At 37.3% G+C, this 24,567-nt stretch overlaps 3 protein-coding genes and 1 long non-coding RNA gene across 4 annotated transcripts; 2 read left to right on the top strand and 2 right to left on the bottom strand.

Annotated features, from left to right (window-relative positions):
* The first annotated feature begins 3,010 nt into the window (after positions 1-3,010).
* On the top strand, positions 3,011-4,690 carry LOC138131053 (uncharacterized). Its single transcript, XR_011159705.1, has 3 exons — positions 3,011-3,278; positions 3,604-3,829; positions 3,889-4,690. It is a non-coding gene; the product is annotated as an uncharacterized lncRNA (long non-coding RNA).
* Positions 4,691-7,605: 2,915 nt separating this feature from the next.
* On the top strand, positions 7,606-17,714 carry LOC138130413 (uncharacterized). Its single transcript, XM_069046857.1, has 5 exons — positions 7,606-7,744; positions 9,071-9,278; positions 10,066-15,202; positions 15,256-15,357; positions 15,410-17,714. Exons 2-3 carry the CDS (start codon positions 9,138-9,140, stop codon positions 15,145-15,147), a joined length of 5,223 nt encoding a protein of 1,740 aa, XP_068902958.1. The 5' UTR covers positions 7,606-7,744; positions 9,071-9,137; the 3' UTR covers positions 15,148-15,202; positions 15,256-15,357; positions 15,410-17,714.
* A 46-nt stretch (positions 17,715-17,760) lies between these two features.
* Positions 17,761-18,744, bottom strand: LOC138130416 (uncharacterized). Its single transcript, XM_069046859.1, has 2 exons — positions 18,301-18,744; positions 17,761-18,244 (listed from the first exon to the last, which is right to left on the bottom strand). The coding sequence occupies exons 1-2, from the start codon at positions 18,723-18,725 to the stop codon at positions 17,815-17,817; spliced, it is 855 nt and encodes a 284-aa protein (XP_068902960.1). The 5' UTR covers positions 18,726-18,744; the 3' UTR covers positions 17,761-17,814.
* A 115-nt stretch (positions 18,745-18,859) lies between these two features.
* On the bottom strand, positions 18,860-22,879 carry LOC138130414 (thioredoxin domain-containing protein 3 homolog). Its single transcript, XM_069046858.1, has 10 exons — positions 22,414-22,879; positions 22,250-22,355; positions 21,676-21,780; positions 21,471-21,626; positions 20,909-21,407; positions 20,755-20,858; positions 20,633-20,704; positions 20,206-20,583; positions 19,598-20,157; positions 18,860-19,548 (listed from the first exon to the last, which is right to left on the bottom strand). The coding sequence occupies exons 5-10, from the start codon at positions 20,997-20,999 to the stop codon at positions 18,918-18,920; spliced, it is 1,836 nt and encodes a 611-aa protein (XP_068902959.1). The 5' UTR covers positions 21,000-21,407; positions 21,471-21,626; positions 21,676-21,780; positions 22,250-22,355; positions 22,414-22,879; the 3' UTR covers positions 18,860-18,917.
* Between the last annotated feature and the right edge of the window lie 1,688 nt (positions 22,880-24,567).

Genomic DNA, 24,567 nt, shown 5'->3' with positions numbered 1-24,567 from the left:
CCTAGCATTTTCAGACAATTTGAATTAATGACGGCGTGATTTCGACTTTGTGAAATACCGTTTACAGCTTAATTGAAGTGCACCGGGTTGAGGGTTATCTGCAGAAATATGTCAAGGAGTCGTGGATTCGGCTGGAAACGAACAAATCTTGCTTGAGATTTGTGAAATTGTATTTTAAATAAATCGTCAATTGGATACCTACACATCACGATATGGAACTGAAAATCGAAGCAAAAATTGTTGTTGCTGCTACTGTTTTGTTTCATAAATTAGGCGATAAATATAAATTTTGAAAATAATTTTAAGTACCTACTGTTTGACAGCGTTTACAAATAAAACGTTTATAATTATAAGTGTTTATTTTTTTGGATTAAAAGATTTACTGTGATTTATAATCATCGACCTAGTCACAATCGAAAAATAACTTATAGAATTTTTTGTAACCTGTATCATGCTAATTAAAATTCTCTTATATTATTTATGGCATCGTAGAAGCTTCTTTTTTTTAAATATGTATCGCACGATAGCACTGACAAAATCCTGAACTAAAAACAGGTAAATAGTTATGTTTGATCAAGTTTTTTTTTTATCTCTGGCAATTCTGTGCAAGAATCAGATTCCAATTCTTTCAACGTAAAAATTGTTTTGTTTGTTTTGACAATTCGAAGGTTTTGAATTTTGACACATCCCTACTAGAAAAGTGATACCAACTATCACGAACTGTGAAAATGACAGGCATAAGAGAGGTTGGGTCATCATTTCACTTTCTTGTGAATTTTTGAATACTGACAACAGGCAATGATTAACAGAAATGACATTTGACACTTGCCAGCAGCTTGGTGGTTATGTTTGGTGTAATGTAGTGCGGGACGTTATCGTCGAAAGGTGGCAAACTATTTTTTCCGATCCACGCACTCTACGATACCCTAACCATTTTGGAACACTTTGTATAATTTGAACATCTGTCTGTCGTTTCGTTTTTTTTTTAAATCAGCTGCGCAATGCAAAAGACATTTTAACTGTTTTTAGAACTCATGTCTATCTGATTCTTTGTTTAAATTTATAATTGCTTCAAAAACTTCAGTATATTGCTGTGTAGTGAGTTCGCTTCATTCGGAGAAACCTTCAGATAAAATAAAAGTTAATACAAATCTTGTGCATTTTCAGTTAGATTATATAACTCCAGCAAATATTCTGTTTCTACTGTAGTCTGTAGTGCTCAAAGCATTATAAGAATTAGAATGTTTATAAGAACTTGTGTAAAATTTGGGCTGAGATAAATATAAAATATAAAATACAGGGTGTCGCAAAATTAACGTATTCCAAGTCGGGGGTCTTGTAGGGAAAAATCTCAGGCATCTCGAAAAAATAAAATAAAAAATATAGGGGGGGGAGGGTCTTTACAAAGATATATGTGTCTGAAGGTTCAAACTTTTCATGATGTTTTTTTTCAAATAAAAAATATAAATGGTTGACATTTATTTTGAAATATGGTGAGGATGATTATGTAAAATATTAAATTAAATGAAAAGACATTTCTTGAAAAACAGCTTTTTCTCGAAAAAATAAGTTTTATTTTTCCAATTTTTGTTCAAAAGGGAAGTACAACACAGCTAGAATATTAATCAGGTAGGTACTTTTAAACAAATATTGGCAACTTTGATATTTTTTTCAAAGTGACAGCAATTTTTTTTAAAACATTTTTACTTGGTCAACAGGATGTCCCCTACTAAGCCCCACACTCGGAATACGATAATTTTAAGACACCCTGTATAACTAAGAAGATAAGTTAAGACGCGTTTCTTTCTTTTTCTTCAGTTCAAGAAATTTAAATGATAAAATAAAGATTCTGTGGTTTTAGCCATTCTCTTGTAAGTGCTTTAAATGCCACCATTTATCGCCTAGACCTCAATATAAAACAGTTCATAAAAATAAACTCGTAAATATAAATAATTAAGTAAAAGAAAGTAAAAATTTGTTTATTTTCAATCCTAATAAGATTTTATGTTTAATCTTAATGACTGACTGATCATTTTCCTATTTTTTTGTAAAAATGTAAACAGAAAGGTCAGTTTCAGTAAAATTATTTGATTAGTTTATTTTAGATGTCCGCGTTTTATTTGTTGCACATTTTTAGTCCTTAGTTTTAGTACTTTCTCAGTTTTGTTTTAATCCTTATGATTAGTCAAATCTAAAACAGACTAAAATTTCAAATATTATTGTGACAACTATAACAGTTTTATCTTACTTAAATTAGATAATCTACAGAAAAAAAAGTTGTTTTTAGCCTTTCTAAAAAGAAAATAGTAGATTATGTCAAAGTAGAAGTGAGTCTTTTTGTGCTAAGCCCAGAGATTGAAGACCGAGACGAAGTCAAGGTCGCAACTGGGCGAAGCACAAAAAGACCTTCTTTTAGTCTAATAAAAATGGTATTGTCTAATCTAAAACATGAAGACTAATTTAGACTCTTCTTTGTTTTAAGTATTTTTATCCATTCCAAAAAAAAAAATAGGTATGCTTAGAACAAATATTTGGATCGTGTTGAAATAGTGATTTTTTTATTTTTAAATCAGATACAGAGTGGCTGATTAAAACAAACAAATTTGAAGCCACTGTCGTCCAACCTCGAGTCGGAGCATTCATTTCTATTCATCAATTGCGGTTTTTCTAAAAAAAGCAACACAATAAAACTGTTCCATCTCCTACGGCAGCAGATCCTTGACATAACTTATGTCACTGTCGCCTAACAAACGCAAATGATTCACATCGCAACGTAGATATGCGTGTGACAATAATCGGCAAGGACGAAATCGGTAATTCCTGTATTTATTAGCCGAGCAAACTGGCGCTTTCCATAAATTACCATTAACACCGCATTCGAAAAACTTCAACAAGACAATTAACATTATTCCGGAGAACCGACAACTGTCATAAATCGTCGCCGCGCTGTTTACATATTATTTCCAGTAGGATGCGAATAAATTTATCCACTGTAATTAACGCCATTATTTAGTGTTTATTAGTGGAATTGATGTTTTGCAATCGCGACGTGGGAGCACGTGACCGGTTTTTTGTCCAGGTTTTTTACGCCTGCAGTTGGCAGCGCGTCACCTGTGAACCGCTCTTAACGTGTCAAGGGCGCGTTTTCCGCCATAAATCCGTGCAGTAATTTCCGATAATTATCGAAACGAATCGTTCGATACATCTTTTCGCAACAGTTGAAATGTCATCGGCGAGTTCGTGTCAACCGGTCGAGCACAGCACAATACAAGTGGCAGGTCCAAAGCCAGTCGATTAATAAAGTACCGACACGATTTGACGTTTACATAAAAGGCAACCGTAACGATATTTTCGCTACAAGAGGCGCTGATATCGCTATTTTGACTGGCTTTGGTGAACATTTGTTCACAAAAGTCCATGGATTTATTAGTAATAATTAGTAATTTATTGGTAATAATTAGTAATTTATTACTAATAAATCCATGCCAAAGCCAGACAAAATAGCGATATCAGCGCCTCTTGTAGCGAAAAAATCGTTACGGTTGCCTTTTATCTAAACGTCAAATCGTGTCGGTACTTTATTAATCGACTGGCTTTGGGCAGGTCGTGATCGGGGCGACCTGCAGCGGCGGCTGTGTCAAACTGTTTCGACATTCGCGGCTGAAAATGCTGCGGAATAAAATCCGATGGAGAGGATTCTGTTCTGCAAGAAGTGTAGGTAAACAACTTGGGCAAGAGATTATGATGCGAGAAATTCATTAAGTCGACATGACAACTCCATCGAGGAGTCTTTTTACAAGCAATAAACCAAGACGTTTACACGAGAGTGGTAATTGCACCACTAATAAATAATAATGAGCAGAAGTTTGACCCCAAAACATGTTCTAGATGCGTTCCGAGTTGTCCCAAGATGGCCGCCGGGACCGCATCCGCGTCCACTTCTGCCGATTTGTGATTAATGCATCGAAAATCGAGAGCCAAGGCCGGAGATGGGTCCCGAACGGGGAGATGACCACACGCTAAAGAGTGCAATTATTTCGAATGGCATTCACCGGAGCTAATTAAAAATTATGGCTTATTCAAACCCATTAAGTGACATTAATGGTAATTCGAGTCCGGGGCATCATTTGCGAGGACCTTGATATCTCGCTGCAATTATCCTGCAAGGCGACGCCGTCAGTGGATTAGAGCGAGGATAATGTGGCGAATTTGCATCCAATTTCAGCGCTGCGGTGGAGCATAGATGCAAGATGGCGACGCGCCGCTCGTCCCACCCATCCGTCGATGAGGTGTGAAAGTTAAATTTATTTAATTGTGAAATAGCGGTTTGATCGTAATTATTTAATCATGGCGGAGTGACATAATCGCACAATGTTCGCCTTGGACGCCATTGTTGCAGTTCGGATGGGCGCCGGGAGGGGGCCGACAATTGCGCAACGAGTTCCCACAGTATTTTGTGGGACAAAAGGGACGTACAATTGATAAGCATCTCCAGGAAACTTACCCAGGAAAGATTTTGTCAAAGCAACAAGAGTCATGGCGTTTGGGTCTACGAAGGTCACAACCGGCAGAGCGCGGCAAATTTGAAAAAAAAAGAAATAGAATTTTTCGTGAAAAGGAATGGAGCTGTACAGCAACTACATAATACCTACATTTATTTTGTGTGTGTAATAAATCACAATTTATTTTATGTAATTGTTATTTTTGCACCAGTTTTTATGTTATTACCTTCTACCTCTACTAAGGGCAGCGCTGTTTATTTTTTCTTTCTCTCTCGACTGATCTTACAGTTCCCTGCAACGTGTCGACAACCCTGCAGAAATTTTCAGCGAGGGATTAATTTATTGGAGACTGAAATGCCGCGGTAGAATTTACGATGGGAGTATCTGTACGCCACTGGTTCGCTATTCGATTCTGCTGTAAAAGTATATTATCGAGTCGGGCTATTAACTATTCTATCCTTCAATCTGTTACGTTAGGCGATGAATTGATGGGCTGTAAATAATGCATTTGCACAAATGAATATCCTTAAATTAACGATAATAAATCATTTTTATCGCCGTTACGGTAATGTGGACATAGAGACCAGCCAATGGTTGCGATTTTCTCGACGTTTGCGTCGTGCTCTTAAATAATAAAATTGTAGGTTGGAATAAAAAAGAGATTTTATGTACGATGGCCTTTAGTGGTCAGTCGGAGTGAGTTATTTCAGATCTTTAACCTACATAGATTATTTCCTGTAGAGTAAATTTAAAAGAAGTGTGAAGTTTGTACAAAAAACTTTATTTTAGACCCTCAAAAGTGAGAGTCAAGTAGCACTTTTAGTCCGCTGAGAGTAAAAGCACAGCCGACTAAGTAAATTTATTGACAGAGGAATTGTTGCGTTGACATAATGTGTCAAGAAATGAAAATAAATTAGAAATGGCAAGAAGGAAAAAGCAAAATTTAAAACTGAGAAAAAGATGGAAGAAGATCTCATTTGATAGCATCAATTAAAAATTAAAAAAAAACATGGACTATTGAATTATGAAACTAAAATCTAAATGCAATAATCACTAAATATAAACAGGTTATTGATTGATGATAATTTTTTACTTTTTTGCTATCAAAGTTTATCATTACCGAGCGCTTAAAGTATTAAGTAGGTAGGTATTTTCTAACGTTAAGCAACAAGACATTATATTTGATATTTGACTTTTCTCACTGTTAGCAAAATTCTTGGTCGTGCATTTATAGTAAATGATGGTTAATAATAATAGTAAAGCATAGTTTTATCATTTAGCACAACGAAACTTTTCTTTTTTTCCTCGTAAATACATTATAAACATTTAATTTTATGTAAATATGTAATTAATAAATGCACAGAATCATTCCAAGTGACTATAAAAGGTTGTGACGTTTTTTTCACATGTTGACAATGCAAATATTGGTCATTCTTATAACAATAGACATAGGCGTACGCGGTTAGAAAGGGGGCGTGAAAAACGTGAATTTATTACTTTAGAAAATTAATTACCAATAAAAGTCAAAATGACTTGTGCACGCCACTGTTTTGATTTAAACATCACCTTTACCAAACAATATTCAGAAGTATCACCTTGCCACCAACTTGTCAAAAACAGTCACAACCTTTTACAGTATTAGTGTAAATTTTACAAATTTCTGTGGTGTACGTTGTATTTGGTGACAAATCTGTCAAATGTCAAAAACGTCAAATGAGGTATTGTGAACATAAAATCGTTTTGTGTGGTTACTAAGGATAATAGTTTCAGATGCAGAATAAATTAAATTATTTAAACGCCACGTACTTATTTTTTATTTAAAACTTTTAGAAAATCAATTAATAATTAATGTCAAAATGACTTGTGCACGCCAATGTTTAGATTAAAATTCAGTTGTGCCAAAGCAATATTACAAAAGTATTGCCAACCAAAAGCGACTTTTCCATGTAAACTTGTAAGCCTTATGTCACATTAAAAGTAGAGTAATTTCTAAATGACTTTCATTTAATTTCATAAATGCAACAGATTTTGACAGGTTAGTTTGCATAAATTTTAGGTGCAACCTACGTCCTTCTCACAAGAAACGAACACTTTTCCTTCGTACGGTTATGGACCGGCCAGGCACCCAAAAGTGTGACGGCACCTCTGCCATAAATCAGTAAGGCGTCCATGCTTAAAAGGCCATAAAAATCACGACACAACTTAAGAAAAATCGCCTCGCCAATAATTAATCACCCGTGTCCATAATAAATTGGAAGGCGCGCATCCCGCATTAACACAGAAATTACGGTCAAGTTTAATTACGAGCGACTCCTTTTTATCTAACACAGTAAATCTTTAATTGCAGCACCCATTTCTAAACCAGCCAAGGACCTGATATGTTAATTGCGCTGCGAACAATGGCAATTACGGCGTTTTCTTTGCAAAAACTCGGAATAATTGTTATAATTTGAATCACACTTTAAACAATAGGTGTTAAAGATTGGGAAATTTCATATGGATCTAATCAGTTTTGATTTCCGCAGGTGAAATGAGGACGTGAATTTATCTTTGTCGTATTCTTGGCTGCGTTGCGACATTGAGTTTCTCAAGGGATTCCACAAAATGGAAAACGGTTCAAGTTTGGAACAATTTTGGAAAATGTTGACCCAGTTTCAGTTTTTCGCTTGGAAGAAGTAGGAGAGTGGTTTTGATTTTTCTTTTTTTATAAAGTGTTGAAGTTGTGTCACAGCAATTCTAGTAATTACTACTAAATTGTCAATGTTAAAACGCACATATCTTAACACACATTATATGTATTTCAAATTGTACGAGTATGTTTCCTTATACTGTAAAATCTTCGCTGTATAAAACTTGTTACAATCTGGGATCATGTAATTGTAACAAGCGAAAAACCGAAAAGGATGTGTATAAGGAAATGTATACTTTTTTTTTCTCGTATTGTAATTTTGACGTAAAATAATTACTCCAAAATGTCGAAATTGCTTTGTCAGATTTCTATAAAAGTATATTATTAAAATTTAAAGCAATCGGAAAAATGATAAACAAGGGTATTGCAATTTATCATTTTGAGATTATTTAGGTATGTCAAATAAACAACATTTTCTGTATTTTTAAAAGAAGATAAGATATCAGAGATGAGATGGTTCTATCAGTTATTGTACCTACTAGTCTATTGCGCAGCAAGAAAGTGAAAATTGTGTTCAATAATTTTGCTTAGGTATCAGAATCCAACACATTAGGTAAGTAAATTATTTAAATAATTTATTTTTTTGTTCAACACTGTCAGAATTGGAGAATTTTCTCCTGTGTGAACGGATTTTGATAAATGTCACAACTTGTCAAAACGTGTCAAGTTAATTTTAAGGATTTTAAGCAATTTGGAGCCTGTAAGGGGCTCGTCGAACAAAAAACCTTGTATTCAACTCGTTCGTGTGTAAATTGGGCCTTTTTTGCACTCGTGGGCTTTTAAAATGGCCCACTTGTCCAAAAATATGATATACAGGGTGTATTTTTAAAATGTGCCGAAATTTTACCTACGAGGTTGTAGGACAACGTAGAAAACTAAAAGCTATTAAAAAAATTGTAGCTCAAAAAATAAATATCATTTTATTTTCTGACATAGAATTTTTTAAATATTTTTTCCGAGTTCTACATGAAGCCAGTAGCTCGTGATTAAAATATCTGCACAACTTTCAAAATCACCCTGTACATATAACCGGGAAAGTGGTATATAACTAAATATACATATACAGTGTGTTTCTGAAATACGTGTGTTAATTTTAACCAGTGGAAGAACGCGCCAAATCATGGAACTTTTCTCTATAACATTTTTACGAAAAAGAAATACAAATTGATTTAAAATTTGGAATAAATTAACCATCAAAGTGTATACCTACCCGCCTATGGGTAAGGGCGCAAATTTTCTGTTGTGATAGAAACAGAGCTTTGTTAAAAAGTTCCATTGTTATAGAAAAAAATAAATAATCAAAATTTAGATTCTCATGGATACAAAAAATAGAAACTAGTTAATCACATAAAACGACTCGTTTGGTAAAAATTGTGGGGCAAAAAATCTTGGAATACTTTTACGAATTTTACAAAATGTTATAGAGAAAAGTTTCATAAATTGGCGAGTTCTTTCACTGGTTAAAATTAACACACGTATTTCAGAAACACCCTGTATAAACTTTCCCGGTTATATACCTAACTTGACATCTGTCAAAGGTAACCTCAAAATTTACAATAAAGTAAGGTTTTTTAAGACTTTGCCTAGACGAACAGGAAAAATGTTATTCAATATTCGTGCGCTGTCAGTTTTCAGGTATAAGGCCGAAATTTGAAGCACGAGGCGTCAGCCAAGTGCTGCAAAACAGCAAAAATTGATATTCTTTTCTACTTAGGTGTTGAATAGTTTATATGCATTTGCATATTTATATTTGTTGCTCTTTTGCTATAAAATGATCCAATTTTGTTTTCATTAAGCTTATTATCAATTTTCTCTTAAAATATTTGATTCTAACAAGAATTTTGTAAACATAACGCAACAAACTTTAATTCTTTGGCAGATTACTTGAAACGTACCTGAATGATATACAGAACTTCGATATTGAAATAATTTGAAGTGAAGGCAAAATGGAAATGAAGCAACACAACATTACTCAGCGCGACTTTAACGACGAAAAAATCTCAGAAGAAAAAATGAAAGAACCACAACAAAATGTTGAATCAGAACCCTCGACTATCAACAAGTGTTTGAATGGAAACTCCATCGAGGTAAGTAAAATAATTCAAAAAAAAGGGAGCACGGTGTCGAGGCTCGATTTTATTTATCATTCTGGATATTTCTATCAAGTAGGAATAATTACTTTTTTCTTGTGTGAACTCGTGGAATGAAGAATTTTATAATTGAGTTAAAAAACGACTCGCTACGGCACTTTTTTTTAACGCAAATGCGTGCAAAAATGAACCGCTATGGCACTTTTTTTAACGCTTCTGGACCGATTCAAAATCACGTATTTTATGAAGGCAAATGAATGAAAAATCATGCACTTATGTGAACAATATTTTTTCTATAATTGCTCTCAAAATTTAATTTTGACCATGTTGCTAGCTAACTAATAAAAAACAGTGCGTGAAATGAAAAACAGAAATAGTCATGTGCGGGAAATCGCATTTCACACACAGTTATGTATTGTTTCTATAGTTACTACAGTACTAACAATGTAAAAAAAAAATACCCGTAAGAAAATGACCCACTACACGCATGGATAACTATGCGTGAATATCAATTTTTTGAATCAATTGCTATAGAAAAAATAATTACAAGGTGATTTACGAGGAATAATGAGCCCGGCGGAATAGAAAATGCAACCCGCAATTCATCAGGAGAAAAACCCGGACATTTACCGCTTCGATGTCCGGCTTTTTGTTGCAATGTATTGTGGGTTGCATTTGCTATTCCGCCGGGCTCATTATTCCTCGTAAATCACCCTGTATAATAACTAGAAATTTAAATGAAGCATAAAATGAGCATAGATAACATTGTTTGATGAATTTTCAGTTGTCCAAACAACCGGATGCTTCAAATGTTAACTCATCATCATCAAAAATTAACAACTTGTCTGATGATACTTATAAAAAAAGAGGAGGAACAACCGATTCAGGAAAAGAGTATGAATCCGTAATGTGCACGTTTTATGCCTTAAGACTGTGCAACGATCCTAAAATAAACGATTTTAAAATGACAACGAACTCTGAAATTTACGGCGATTTCGACGACATATCTTTGGAAATAACGTACAAAGATCAAACGACTCGAAAATTACTACTGCAACTCAAGCATAAAGATAATAAAAAGAACATAACCAAGACACACTTCATAGGTCGAAATAATGACTTCAGTTTGCTTAAATATGTAGAATCGTTTGAACACTTGCAAAATGTCGACGACGTCATTTGTATTCTCTACACAAATTGTTCGTCTAAACTGGGAGATGAAACATTCACCATTCCGTTAAAAGGAGAAGAAGAAAAAGGGTTAGAAATTAAGATAAGACAAACAGAAGCCACTGACATTGAAGATGTTTTGACGGATAGTAAACAAACGTCTTCTTTTCAATTTGCGATAATTTCTGCGACCGCAACACCTTTCAAAAGAATAAAACAATTTTTAGAACAGTTTTATTTTCTCACCGGACAAGTCAACCTGAAGTCTGCTAAAGAGAGGATCAGAACGATGTTGAAGGAATTGTTGGAATCCGACATTAGCGACAGTTTGTTTAGTTTCATGAAGGAATGGTGGCATGGAAATTTTGTCCTGACCAAACAGGACATCATTCTGAAATTAACCGAATTAGCGCTTTCGTCTTGGATCGAGACGTTATCTGATACAAAGTGCAACGAGAAAACCGACCACATCAAAGAAGCCATCATGAATTTCGACATGACCATCGTCCAGCAAGACAAAAAAAATAAAAAAATAATTGTTAACGATATTTGGGAAGAAGTGACGGAGGAATCGAAGACCGTCAGTAAAATTATGATGAAATATGATTTGAGGAAATTAGAAAAGTTGAAAGGAAGAAGTATAATGTTGTGGTATTTGGGCTTAAGACCGCTCATCGTAAGGGTCAACAAGAAGAACAAGAAATACGTCAAGTGTGCCCTTAAACTGTTCAATAACGTGACGAAACGACAGAAAATTGTCCTGTTGGGTAATGTTAAAAAAGAAGAATTTCCAGGATTTGAAACATTTTCGAATTTGTACGATTTGTCGAAGAGGCAAGGAAATGAAGAAAACTACAATTTTGTCATTAATAATTTTGAGGTGGGAATAAAAGGAAGAAAACCTATTCGTCTGAAACAGTTTATTGAAACAGAACCGGCCGAAAGTATAAGCACGAGTGATTTGTTGAAGATGACACAATCCGATGTAATTGAAAAAGAACCGACTTGTTACATTCCGAGAAAACTGTCGAGAGTACTTTTGAACACAAGAATTACGTTGGAGAAGAGTGACGGCGTGGTAATTGTGAACTGTGATGAGCAGTTTGCGAGTAAAGAGGAAACAAGTGGTGCAGTGAAACTGCCAATTTTTTTAGAAATGGAAAAGCGTTCTGAAAGAATGAAGAAGACCGTTTTGTTGTGCGTCAATAATAAATGCACCATCAGGCAATTTGAGGAGGTTTGTGAGAAATCTTCCGGGTTGGGTGTACATCTGTTGCAAGTAGTCAACGAAAACTCCAGCGTACTGTTGTTGTCAAAAGGTGATAAACTGGAAGAAATAGAATGTGGACGAGAGTCAATAGAAGAGAATGATATTTTGAAATATTTTGATTATTCTTTGAACGTGTGTGTAGCACCACCTGGAATGGGAAAGTCCATGTTGTTCAAACATTTGAGCAAAAGTTGTCAACCAAAAACGTTTTCCCTCTACGTAAAGTTATTAGATCACGATTCGTTTTTGAATTCGAAGCGGACCAACGACGAAATCTTATCTCATTTCTTAGAATTTCAAGAAGGAAACGAAGAAAACCCTCTGTACGGAAATGAAGAAGAGATTTTGAGAACCAAGAAAATACTAATTTTGCTGGACGGTCTGGACGAAGTCGGCACCGAGCATGTGGAGCTCTTGGTACAGTTCGCAAAGCATGCTTCCTCGGAAGGAGCGACCGTGTGGATCTCCTCACGCCAACACTTGCGACGGACAATTTGCGAGAAGCTTCACACAATTCCCATCACCATTCAAGACCCAACCAGAAAGCAACAAGAAAACTACATCCGCAAGAGATTACGCTGCGTGCACGAAGAAGCGGAGATCGAGCTAATAATCAACGCGATTTTCGCCAGCACGGAAGCCACCGGCAGCCAGGAAGTGTTGGGGGTGCCCTTGCAGTTGGACACCATCACGAAGAAGTTCCTGCAGGATGCGGAGCTTTACTCGAGCTTAAAACACAAAAATATACTTTCGCTGACGACATTGTGCAAATTGTTTTTTGATGGGAGGAAGATATTTCGCCAGGAGAAGACGGAAACGAAAGTCAAAATCACCGACAACATTTTTAAGCAGCAACTGAAGAAATATGAGGTTCCGGGCCTTAAAGCTAGTCTACATCCAGATGATTTTAAGAAACTGAAAGTGAACGAGGAAGAGATGAAAGGGTTTGTTGATGATGTGAAGAAACACGGTGATGAATTGGGACTTGTCAAAGAAATTGACGAAGATGGTCGAGTAGTTTTTGTACATGAATCGTTCGGGAAATTTTTTGCTTGCACGTATTTCAAAAATAACTTTAAGACAGTAAGGTTGTTGAAGGAGGAATTGTTTACTATTAGATATGACAATCTGAGATTAACTTTCGACATGCTGTTAGGTGAAGATTGTCCACTTCACCTAGCCGTGATCAACAATAATGAAGAACAAGTTAAGAAGCACATTAATGAGTGGCTGAAGAAGGACGAAGGTGGCCGCAATGCGTTCCATCTGGTGTGTTCTTATGGAAGTAAATATTGGGAATCAAAAGCTTATCAAGAGATTATGAAAATCTTCTTGGGAAAAGTTGTTTATGTTTTTCAATTGGATGATTTACATAACTTTGACTGCGTTGATTATTCACTGATTTCGCGCTGTTTGTACCCGATTGAGAAAATGATACAAAACGAAAAGTTACATTTGAATGACTTAACTAAACTATTTAAGTATTACAATAGCAAAAATGATTTGGTGCACAATGCGAAACTACTTGGTTGTCACAGTTTATTGTCAGCTGTTGAGCATTTAGATCGAAATATATTGAAAGTGAATGCGAAGACTCTAGGCTCGGAAACTGCTCTGATGTACGCTTGCAAAGAAGGTCAAATTGCAAACGTGAAGAAATTGATCGATCAAGGTGCTAACCTCAACGTGGTAGACAATCAAGGAATGAATGCGTTACACTACGCTTCTTGGTGTCTCAGCGTCAACACAGAAATAATGGATTTGTTGATTAGTAAGGGTGTCGACGTCAATGCAAAAACTCTAGATGGTAAAACAGCTCTGTTGTATGCTTGCAAGGAAAGTCAAATTAAGAACGTTAAAAGATTGATTGATCATAGAGCTAACGTCAACGTGGCCGACAACAACGGTATGAATGCGTTACATTATGCTTCTTGGTCTGTCAACGTCAATACAGACATAATAGATTTGTTGATAAGAAATGGTGTCAAAGTAAATGCAAAATCTCTAGACGGGAAAACAGCTCTATTGTATGCTTGCAAAGAAAGTCAAATTAAAAACGTAAGCAAATTGATTGCACGAGGTGCTGACATCAACGTGGTGGACAATCAAGAAATGAATGCGTTACATTACGCTTCATGGTCTGTCAAGGTCAACACAGAAGTAATAGATTTGTTGATTAGTGAGGGTGTTGACGTGAATGCACAAACTCTAGATGGAAAAACTGCTTTGTTGTATGCTTGCAAAGAAAGTCAAATTAAGAACGTTAAAAGATTGATTGATCGTAGAGCTAACGTCAACGTGGCCGATAACAACGGTATGAATGCGTTACATTATGCTTCTTGGTCTGTCAACGTCAATACAGACATAATAGATTTGTTGATAAGAAATGATGTCAAAGTAAATGCTGAAACTGCAGAAGGGAAGACTGCTTTACTGTATGCTTGCAAAGAGAATCAAATTGCAAACGTGAGGAAACTGATCAAAAATGGCGCCGATGTCAACATGGTGGACGACCAACAAATGAATGCGTTACATTACGCTTGTTGGTCTGTCAACGTAAACACAGAGATAATAGATTTGTTGATAAGAAGTGGTGTCAAAGTAAATGCTGAAACTACAGAAGGGACGACTGCTTTACTGTATGCTTGCAAAGAGAATCAAATTGCAAACGTGACGAAACTGATCGAAAATGGCGCCGATGTCAAAACGGTGGACGACCAACGAATGAATGCGTTACATTACGCTTGTAGGTCTCTGAATGTCAACACAGAAGTAATCGGTTTATTGATAAGTGATGGTGTTGACGTGAATGCTAAAACTAAAGAAGGGAAGACTGCTTTACTGTATGCTTGCAAAGAAAATCAAATTGCAAACGTGAAGAAACTGATCGAAAATGGCGCCGATGTCAAAATAGTGGACGACCAACGAATGAATGCGTTACATTACGCTTGTAAGTCTCTGAATGTCAACACAGAAGTAATAGATTTATTGATAAGTTATGGTGTCGACGTGAATGCGAAGAGTCAAGATGAGCAAACTGCTCTGTTGTATGCTTGCAAAGAAAGTCAAATTAAAAACGTAAGAAAATTGATTGAACGAGGTGCTGACATCAACGCGGTGGACAATCAAGAAATGAATGCGTTACATTACGCCTGTTTGTCTGTCAATGTAAACACAGAAGTAATAGATTTGTTGATTAGTAAGGGTGTTGACGTGAACGCAAAAACTCTAGATGGAAAAACTGCTTTGTTGTATGCTTGCAAAGAAGGTTATATTGAAAACGTCAATGCATTGCTGGAACGTGGTGCCGATGTCAACATGGTCGACAATGACGAAAAAAGTGTGTTGCATTACGTTTCCCTTTGTAGGAATAGAAACGCAGAAATGATGGATTTGCTTATGAATTATGGTTTCGATGGAAATTAGGAATTCATGTGGATCTGAAAGCAATAAGGAGGAGGAAAATTTCACGTGTTTTGAAGTAAGTATCTTCATAGTAGAAAATGTAACAATTGTGTTACACATTGTTTGTAGAAAATGAATTTTGAACACATCCAATTGATGGTGAGACTTGACATCCGTCTACTCTTTCTGGACGATGAAAAAAGTGTGTTGCCTTATGCAGATATATCAAAGGTATGAGTTTTTACAAAAGCAACCAAATCGATTATCTTTTTTTTTCCTTCAGATGCAATCGAAATGAAACTTTTGTCCCCCGACTACGTGGAAGAAGGTTTCGCAGTCATCAAAAGAACATTTTTCCTCGAAGAAACCGTCTCCAGAGCTTACGGCATCACCGACAACCCTGCCACTCTCGCCGAGGGCTAATGACAGATGTTGTCAAAGATAGCGTCTCGATCGTAGTAGTGGACAAGAGCAGCAACAAAGGCGTTGATGCTTGTCTCAACAAGATACACGTTCTTTGGGGCGATCACCTGCGTTCAACGTCTTCTTGGAATACCACCGATTTAAGAGAAACAAAGAATAAAGAAAAAAACTTCTTGAGAAACTAACAAAAACAGTACTTCAAGCCAGCAACACACATAACAGTTTTGTTTATTCATACAACATAATGAAGGTAGGAGTTGGAAAAACAATTCCACCTAACCCAGACTAACTCCAACAAAAAATCAACATCAGGAATTATAGTTTATGTCTTCGTTAGAACCAACACCTTCAATCTTCATTTTTGGAGACACGACGCCCACTTTCAACTTTACAAAATAGAAGCAAACAGCGACATTGCCGCGTAGATCATTCTGCAAATCTAAAACCAAGCCTAGGCTTTACGTTGCGAATCTGGTTTCCACTTACCGCCAGCGCTGCCGGAAAATTGATGACAAACGTTTCGGAAAACTTGATCTTGATGGGTTTGGTGCTGTTGGTCATGGCCATCAGCAGCAACTTCTTGTTGTTCTTGTCCCAGCGGTACCACTTCTGATCCATCAGTTCATTCAAAACCTGTTCCGTCTGAAACCATCGCTTCTAAGAGATTTCGAGAAAGACAAGTACAATTAGGTACCACCTCGCTTTCGAAAGCTTGCCCCGAGATCATCAAACTTGCGAAAGTCGTGAAGGCCACCACTGTTAAACTTGAGATACGCCAGATGACGATGAGCAGGTCGCCGGGAAACTTGTTTTGGTATACTCCATAGACGGAGAGACTTATGCCTACTCCCACGAAGACGCCACATATCACGAAGGGGATTATCAGGTTGGACATTATCTTCAAAGAGTGCTGGGTCCACCTTGAAACATGTATTTCTGCGAGTAAGTCACAACAATCTTTTTGTCAAAGCAAAGCAAAGCTCTAGACGACACCCACTCTATGCATTATTTGTCAAAAATGTTGCAAAGCTTACCGATTAAATTCGTTGTGTCTCTTGATGAAAAATATTAGTCTCGATTTGATCTTCTGTTGGTAAGCTTTATTGTACATGAGAGTTTCTTCATTGGCAGTGTCGCAGTCATTGTCCAACCCTCGAATAAATCCGTTCAACATATACAGTTGAAATATGCCGTGTCTCGTCGTGTACATCACTTGGTACGAATGTGCTGTCAGAACTGACGCCATTATGAACATCGCCATTTTGTAGACAACTCTTAAAACTGGAGACATCAAGTGAGGACACCATTCTTCGATGAGACGATAACCAAATATGATTTGGTCGTCTTCGTCAGTTGACCAAGCGTGTGCAACCGTGGCTACCAAAGCTACAGTGGAGTTGACGACGATGAAAGTGTTAACTATTCGGGACTCTTTCATAATTTTTTGTTGTATCTTCTCGCCCACTCTGTCAAATTCCCACCAGGTGAAGTTAGTCATGATGTCCTCAACCAGGTCGTTCTTGATGAGGAGGACGAAAGCAGCGAGCATGAGCTACAACGGACAGCTTGTAAAAATTAAAAGATGCAAGTGAGATGTCAATACGTAAGAACTCTCGAGCATGAAAGGACCGTAGCCGACGAATTCAGACAGTTGCATGATAAAGATAAAATAGAAAATTTCGGTGACGAATACGGTGAAGAAAATAAACAGGCCGAGCTTCAGCAACATTTTTGTGAAGGCGAAAGTGAAAATTTCTTCTGCGAGGACTCGGACCAGTCTAATTGGGTCATCTGAAAAGAGACTTTAACACAAGTGTGCAATTCGGGACTTGCGGAAATACTTTTCAACAGGTTTTGACGTTTGTGGTTCATCGTGAGGAGACCTGTGTCGCCGTTCTCGAAACAAAATTTTCTGAAATGTACTTTGCTTTTATTGGCCAATTTTTTTAATAGTATTTACATTATTTAAGAAATAAATTGTTTGGTATCGATTTGGTTGTCGACAAATATGAAGCAATACTCGTAAAATATTGTTCCAACAAACTGGAATCATTTCTGAATTATGTCATTATAAATAATCAAGACTCATCATTCAGGGTATTTATTGTGTAGTAATTCTCTATTTGTTATATTTCTTAATTAAATATTGATACATTTTCCTACGATTCTCGTTCTTTTTTTCTCTTTAAATTTGTATACTAAACAATATTTAACAGTTTTTTGCTTAAATTAGTTCTTTCTCATCTCCTATTCTACTCTTTGAATCTAATCGTTTTCTTCTTCCTCTTTATCATTCATTGGAGAAGTAGCTTTATCGATTTCTTCGACACCCTCTTCCCCTTCGTCATCTTCCACTTCTGTCGCTTTATCTTCATTCTGCTGGTCGTCTGCATTGTCTTCTGAAGCGTGTTCCTCCGCTTCCACAACCGTTTCCACACCATCATCTTTGTCAGGGTTGAAGATTTCGTCTTCGTGTGCTTCCACAACGGCAACAAACTTACTCTTGGTTTTCTTCTTTGGTTTCTTCTTAATCTCCAAAATGATATCTTCAGGAATATCATAAGTCGCCGGGAAGAAAATTTTCGCCTCCTTTTCACCTTCAACCGTGTCTAAACTCATATACGACGGTCCCAACTCCCAAAACTCGTCGAACCAAGGTTCCAACTTGACCAGTTGTAACACAATTTTTTCGTCGCTACAACAGAAATTAATCCCAGCTTGTTTAATAATCCAAAGGAAGAATATACGTACTATGTTGGGGGCGTAGACCTTTTTTCAAATTTCTCAACAGTTTTCGTGAGGAGTTGTCCTTCACCTGGAATGTCGCTGGAGAAGAATCCGTACTTCATTATCGCCTCCGGGTACTGATTCGACAGTTCCATCACCTCTTTGTACTTGAAGGCGTCGTACCCGATGACGAGATGTGGATGGATCGGTTTCTCTTCGGGAAGCTTGAATGGTCCGGAAATGTTCGGGAATAACCATTTGAGACCCATCGCCTTGCATAAAGAGTTTGGTGGTGTCCACACTCCCGGAAGGTACACGTCATTTTTCTTTGACAGAAGCTTCTGGTAAGGAGAGTTGTCATCACCTGGAGGCTCTCGACGGTTGCCGTAAATCATCTGGGAGACCACGTCGTCGATGGCATTGGGCAAATTGTCAGAACTGCGTTTCATCAAAAGTCCGATGGATGGTTTCTTGAAGAGTTCTTCGTTCTTGAGGTCCTCGATGGATTCTTCAACAAAGTAGAGAATTTCTTCCCACGCGGTGTCACTTATTTGCACCTGCTGCACGACAAACAACACCAAAATATAAACAAAGAGTTTAATAACAATCTAATAAAAATTGGAACAACAAATTTAACTTATTCAAGCGGGACTTTCTTCTTCTGTGGTGTCGGTAACGTCAGTTGTTGTCTCAGTTTTGGGGGACAAGTCTGAAGTGTCTGGACTCTCGCTTTGTTCCGCCGGTCCTTCCTCTTGTTGCTCCACAACTGGAGGACTTTCAGGTGGTGCTTCTTCAGCTGGTGGGGCGCCTTCTGGGACACCCTCAGCCGGAACTTCCTCAGCGCCGCCACCTTCAGCAGGAACTGGAGCTTCAGGAGGCGATTCTCCAGTTTCACCAGGAACAACTTGACTCTCAGTTTCCGGAGGCACCACTTGACTCTCCGTCTCAGGTGGTACAACTTGACTTGCTTCTTCACCGGGAACCTGACTCGTCATATCTTCCGGCGCAGCTTCTGCTCCCTCCTCAGCCTCACCTTCTGCCTCCTCGCCTTCAAACTCTTGTTCTGCCACTGTACTCGGCGTTGCCGGCACAGGAGGTTTCACTTCTTCCTCCTCTTCTTCCGGAGGCTCGTCGTAATCGTCAGGAAAGAACATCTTGCATTCTCGTTCTCCTTCTTTGGCGTTGGAACTGATGTAGAACGGCTTCAATTGAGCGAAAGCCAGGACGCATTCGCTCTTTCTCTTCGACAGCTGAATCACCATCTTCTGGTTGCTGGAGCAAACTTTTACTTCGCTAAAGGTGGGATTTGCGCGCGACTTACGGTGCTCTTTCACTCGATCGTTCATATTTCTTGATTGATTTTGCCACCAGCTGAGCTTCTTCTGGTACTTCACTCGTGAAGAAACCGTACCGCAGGACTTGTTCCGGGTACTTTTCTATCACGTCTGCGATTTCGCTTCTTCGTATCGCGTCGAAGACTACAGCGTAGTGAGGAGGAATCGGCTCGGGTTCTGGTATCAGGTAGTGCTCGGTGTACTTGGTGAAGAAGAGTCGCAGACCAGTCGCTTTGATCAACTCGTTTTCTGGTGCCCAAATTGCAATCCTGTCTGGTAGTTTCTCGTGGGGTTCTTCTTCAGTTTGGGGGTGTACTTTAGCCAAATGCCTCGCAACACTGTCTGGACTTCCTGGTGCTTTCTTACTCGGACCGTAAACTATTTCATTGATTAAATCGTCTGTAGGTTCTGTCACATCTCTTGCTGGTATCGGTTTTATCAAAAGGAAAACACTCGTGTTGTTCAAGAGCTCCTCCATAGCTTCGTCGTCGAATGGATTGTCGCCGAAGAAGAACAGTTCATCGAGAAGTTCCTCAGTCAAGTCAAACTTGTTTGCGCTTGAGTCAACTCCACAAACAAAATAAACTACACTTACCTTATCAGTTTGACTTATTGTCAGTCCAGCCTCTCCGAGAAGATCTCCGAAAGCTTCTTGGTACGCAGGTCTTGCATGGGGAAAAATCAGAATAATCCCCAGGTGTTGCAAAGTCTCCAAAATATTGTGACACTCTGCGGTCCTCCTCTCGTACAGTTCTTTCGCAGCCTTCGCTCTTTCTTTTTCTCTAGCCGCCTGTTGTTGTTGTTCAACAATCTCCATTCTCTCTTTTTCCTCGTCAGCCAACTCGTTTATTTCGTTCTGGACTCGTTCCCGTCGCCCTTGTCTGGCTTCTACTTCTTTTCTTAGTTCTTCTGTTATGAGACGAGTTAACTTCGGAGCGTTGGCTCCAAACATGAAGTTCACCATTTTGCCGTTCTGAAACCTACCAATTGAAGAAAATATTTTTGTCAAGAGATCACTCTACCACTACAAACATCCAAGTGGGCTCGCTCTTGTTCCGGAACCGTTCAAGAGCTGTGATTTTGTCAGACTTTGCCTAAAATAACCAACAAATGGCGTGGACGTAGTGAAACGAATTGTACCTACTATGGCGAGGTGAAGGACGTCTCCTCCAATCTCGAGTTTTAATTTTTTCAAAGTTGCGGTCATTCCAGAGCAAGGACCACACCATTCCGAAAAGACGTCAACAACTGAATCGGAGGATGTTAAGAGTGAAGACAAAATCACTTGTTAGATTTACCTAAGAGGCCATCTCGCTGAAGGAGTTTCTCCCAATCTTCGTCGTTGTTAACTTCGGCTTGTAGTTGAATAGCTTGCGCTTTCTTCGCCATTTTCTGGCAGCTTTGACGGCAGCGTTGCTAAGAGATATCGATTAAGCAAAAAGTATGTAGAATCTGTTGTGATGGACGCGGTGGAGGCACAATGTGGAGAAAGAGGACATAATCAATGAGAAATAAGATGAAAGAAAAGAAAATTGTTTAGTAGAGGGAAATAAATAAATAAAGAGAAATGTTTTGGTTCGTGACATTTATTTGTGGCCATTTCTTTCAAGCTTTTATAAACTGTGAAACGTGACAAAACTATTCACTAGAAGTGTTTGTAAGTGTTATTGATGACATTAACAACTTAAGACAACTGGAGAACAATAATATTCTTCGTTCCCCGTTATTAATTGAAGTGGAAATCTAATTCGTTATAGATGCAAATACTGAAACTGCCGAGTAGACTGCTTTGCAGATCTGTAAAAAAGTTTTTGCGATTTAATTGTTAATGAATAATGAGTATTAAGAAAATAAACCAACAGCGACTCCGGCGTCATAATTAATAACAAATTTCTCCGAGAATTTAATCTTGAACTGTTCTCTACTGTTGCACAAGGCCAACAGCAACATTTTTTTATTCTTCTGGTTCCAGTTGTACCACTTTTGTCTGGTTAACGCTTCAAAAGTTTGCTCGGACTAAAATGATTGTTTATCAATCTGTCTCCAATATTTTGACTAATCTTACCTCCGATTGGAAGGCTTGGCCCGACACAGTGAAAATAGTGAAACTCAGCAAACTAACCATTCCTATAGAACCAGCACGTAGAAGACCGTTATATCCGTTGGCAAACTGGAATGTTACAGCGTTATTTCTAAATTTCTTTTTGCCGCAACCCATTATACACATTGCAACAATATCTTGATTTCAAATTTTGAAAATAATTATAACTGAATCCACGATGGCTCTTAGTCCTGTCTTTTTGACGTTAAAGCAAAACATCTTTGTCAATTCGAAAATTTTGTTTTTACAATAACGACGAAAGGACCCACATGCTCCTCATTTATGGAGGACATGACATTTCTGACAAATCTATCCAACTTACTTTGATTTCTAATGTAAAAGAAATAACACATTTGATTTAGTAGTTACTGCCGTTGGTATTGTTGGTTGCGGCAAAATAAAAATTCAGAAGTACCCCTCTCGTGAATAACCCTGTATATATTTCGAAGTGGTAGAACAGAACTAAATCGGAATTTAACAAGAATGAGAACGAATCTATTTTCAACTGGGACAGTTTAATTAAATTATTTTCACGTACTTGGGCGAGCATGAACGCAGTGAAAAGTCCTATTCCAAAAGTAATTCCTGTCAAAACAAAGGGAGTTATCCAATTAACCATTACTGCCAAACCATTATTTCTCGCTCTGCAAATAAGAATTTGCTTTGTTATAGAATCAATAATGAAGATGACAATATGCTCACCGATTTCTCTCGTTTTGTCTGCTGATACAAAATTTCAACCTAAAACTGATCTCTTCTTGGTAGCACTCGTCGTACATCAGATTTTCTTCTATCCCGTCGTATTCGCTTATTTCGTCGATGTATTTGTTTAACAGATAGAGCTGAAATCTTCCACGTTGCGTGCAGTACACGACTTGGAAAGCATGTGCGGTCGTGACTACAAATATCACACAATATGTTGGTCTGAAAACAACTTCCACGAAGAGATGGTGCTCCGGAAACCAGTCCCACAAGATGCGATGAGTGAAAAGCACGAAGTAGTCATTGGGATTCGGATAGATGAAGGAAAGCATTGCCACCACAGAGAAGGACACGTTGACTATGGTAACGATGTTGATGAATCTCGACTCTTTGATGATTTTGGATCTGATCTTCTCACCGGCGCAAGATATATCCCATTGTGTGGTTTGACTCGATATGTCGTTGATCATTCGATTTTTCACGAGAAGAGTAAAAATTCCAAGCATAGGCTACAAACTGATTGGATGAAAAGATGAAGATGTGATTGTTTGGTGGGTTACATATGTCAACATCATAAAGTGGGGTCCATAAGGTATGATCTCGTCTATATTGAAAATGAAAATGAAATAGAAGATTTGTACGATGTATAACAATAAATATATAACAAAAGTGATTGCCAACAGGATTTTCACCCAATTTAATTGATAGAAATCTGAACCCAATACTCGAAGTATTTTTAAGGGATCATCTGAAAGAACGAATTAGGTACAAAAGATAATAACAGAAATTCAAAATTAACCTTTTAAGATATTCTGGTGCCGATAGTTTATCATTATTTCATTTAGCGCCAAACCAAGTTGCTCCTATTTGAATATTTATATAATTGTTGCAAATGTAGATTTTTTTTCTTTTGTTAGAATAACACTTCAGAAGAAACGCGCTCACCAACTGAGAAGCGTTTTCTTACTGATTGACTTGTACAAAATTTGTAGAAGAAAATAAAATGAACATAAAAGTAAAGGAGGCCATTTGAATCAATATGATTTCAAACCTGTAGTTTCAGCCATTTGATAGAAGTTGAGGCAATGAATCTGAATGGGTAATTAAAGAAGGTCACTAGAACGCATTTAAAGAGAGTTTATATTTTATTCTCAAACTATGAAAGGAAACATTGTTTTCAATAAATTAGTAGTGAATTAGTAGGTAGCAAAATGGGCAGGGATTATCGACATCCAATTCCAATCAATCTTAATTTATTTGACAATACTACTCATAAATTTAGGTTTATTGATTTCAGATAATTTGTTGTGAATTGAAAGTTTCTATGATTTCCCCTTTTATAATGTATACAAAGTTATCAAATGTCACATTTCAAATCAAGGATTTGTTGTTAACCCTGTGACTTAACCTAGAAAACAAGTCATCAATTTCGGCAAAGTTTACAGGCGTTTATTGCAATTGTAAGCAATAATTATCCAGAATAAGTTGTAAGGGTAATCTTGTAGTTTGTAGTTTACGTCGCCCAACTGTGCAATGTGCATCTCACACGCGCAGCCCCATAGATGGAGAAATGCTCTGCATTGTTGCCAGATGTTAATGTTGATGTATGTGACTGTACGATTCCAATACGTTTATTAATTGATATGTTTCTCTGCTTTAGTTTGTGTTTGGTACAACTGTTTGGTATAACTAAATAATTAAAATGACCGTCACGTGATCTTAATTATGAATTTTCTCTTATTCGATACAAATAAATAAGTCTGGCAACGCTGTACACATTTAGCATGGTGCGCGAAGCGATGCACAGTTTGGGCGACGTAAACTACAAGATTACCACTTTGTAACCCCTTTCATTGAAGAATTTCAAGCCAGATATCCGAACCTGATGGGTAGAGTTCAATTTTTACCCTTTTGCGGTGACGTCATTATTTAGTAACTTCACGTATGTTTGTGCTTGGATCAGAAACAAATTTGTATTGATCAAAAATAACTATTAAGTTTCAAAATTTGTTGACAATTGCTTCGAAAGGTTATGTTTGCAATCAATGTAATAAATAAAAGAAATTGAAAGTTGTCAAATTGACAGGAGCATAAAATAACCACAAAATAAATGGACGTACCGTTTGTTTTTTGTTTCTGTCGTTTCAATAGAGA

This window comes from Tenebrio molitor, chromosome 5 (assembly GCF_963966145.1).
Source record: "Tenebrio molitor chromosome 5, icTenMoli1.1, whole genome shotgun sequence".
NCBI classification, from domain to species: domain Eukaryota; kingdom Metazoa; phylum Arthropoda; class Insecta; order Coleoptera; family Tenebrionidae; genus Tenebrio; species Tenebrio molitor.
This window is presented reverse-complemented; position numbering and strand designations above follow the sequence as displayed.

Excerpts from the sequence above, each read along its gene's own strand:
- LOC138130413 (XM_069046857.1), top strand. The coding sequence starts at position 9,138 with ATGGAAATGAAGCAACACAACATTACTCAGCGCGACTTTAACGACGAA. Across the intron at positions 9,279-10,065 it reads TGAATGGAAACTCCATCGAG|TTGTCCAAACAACCGGATGC; the intron begins GTAAGTAAAATA and ends ATGAATTTTCAG.
- LOC138130416 (XM_069046859.1), bottom strand. The coding sequence starts at position 18,725 with ATGAAACGCAGTTCTGACAATTTGCCCAATGCCATCGACGACGTGGTC. Across the intron at positions 18,245-18,300 it reads AGGTCTACGCCCCCAACATA|CGACGAAAAAATTGTGTTAC; the intron begins GTACGTATATTC and ends TTTCTGTTGTAG.
- LOC138130414 (XM_069046858.1), bottom strand. The coding sequence starts at position 20,999 with ATGGCGAAGAAAGCGCAAGCTATTCAACTACAAGCCGAAGTTAACAAC. Across the intron at positions 20,584-20,632 it reads CCACTTGGATGTTTGTAGTG|AACGGCAAAATGGTGAACTT; the intron begins GTAGAGTGATCT and ends GGTAGGTTTCAG. Across the intron at positions 20,158-20,205 it reads CAATAAGTCAAACTGATAAG|TTTGACTTGACTGAGGAACT; the intron begins GTAAGTGTAGTT and ends AGCGCAAACAAG.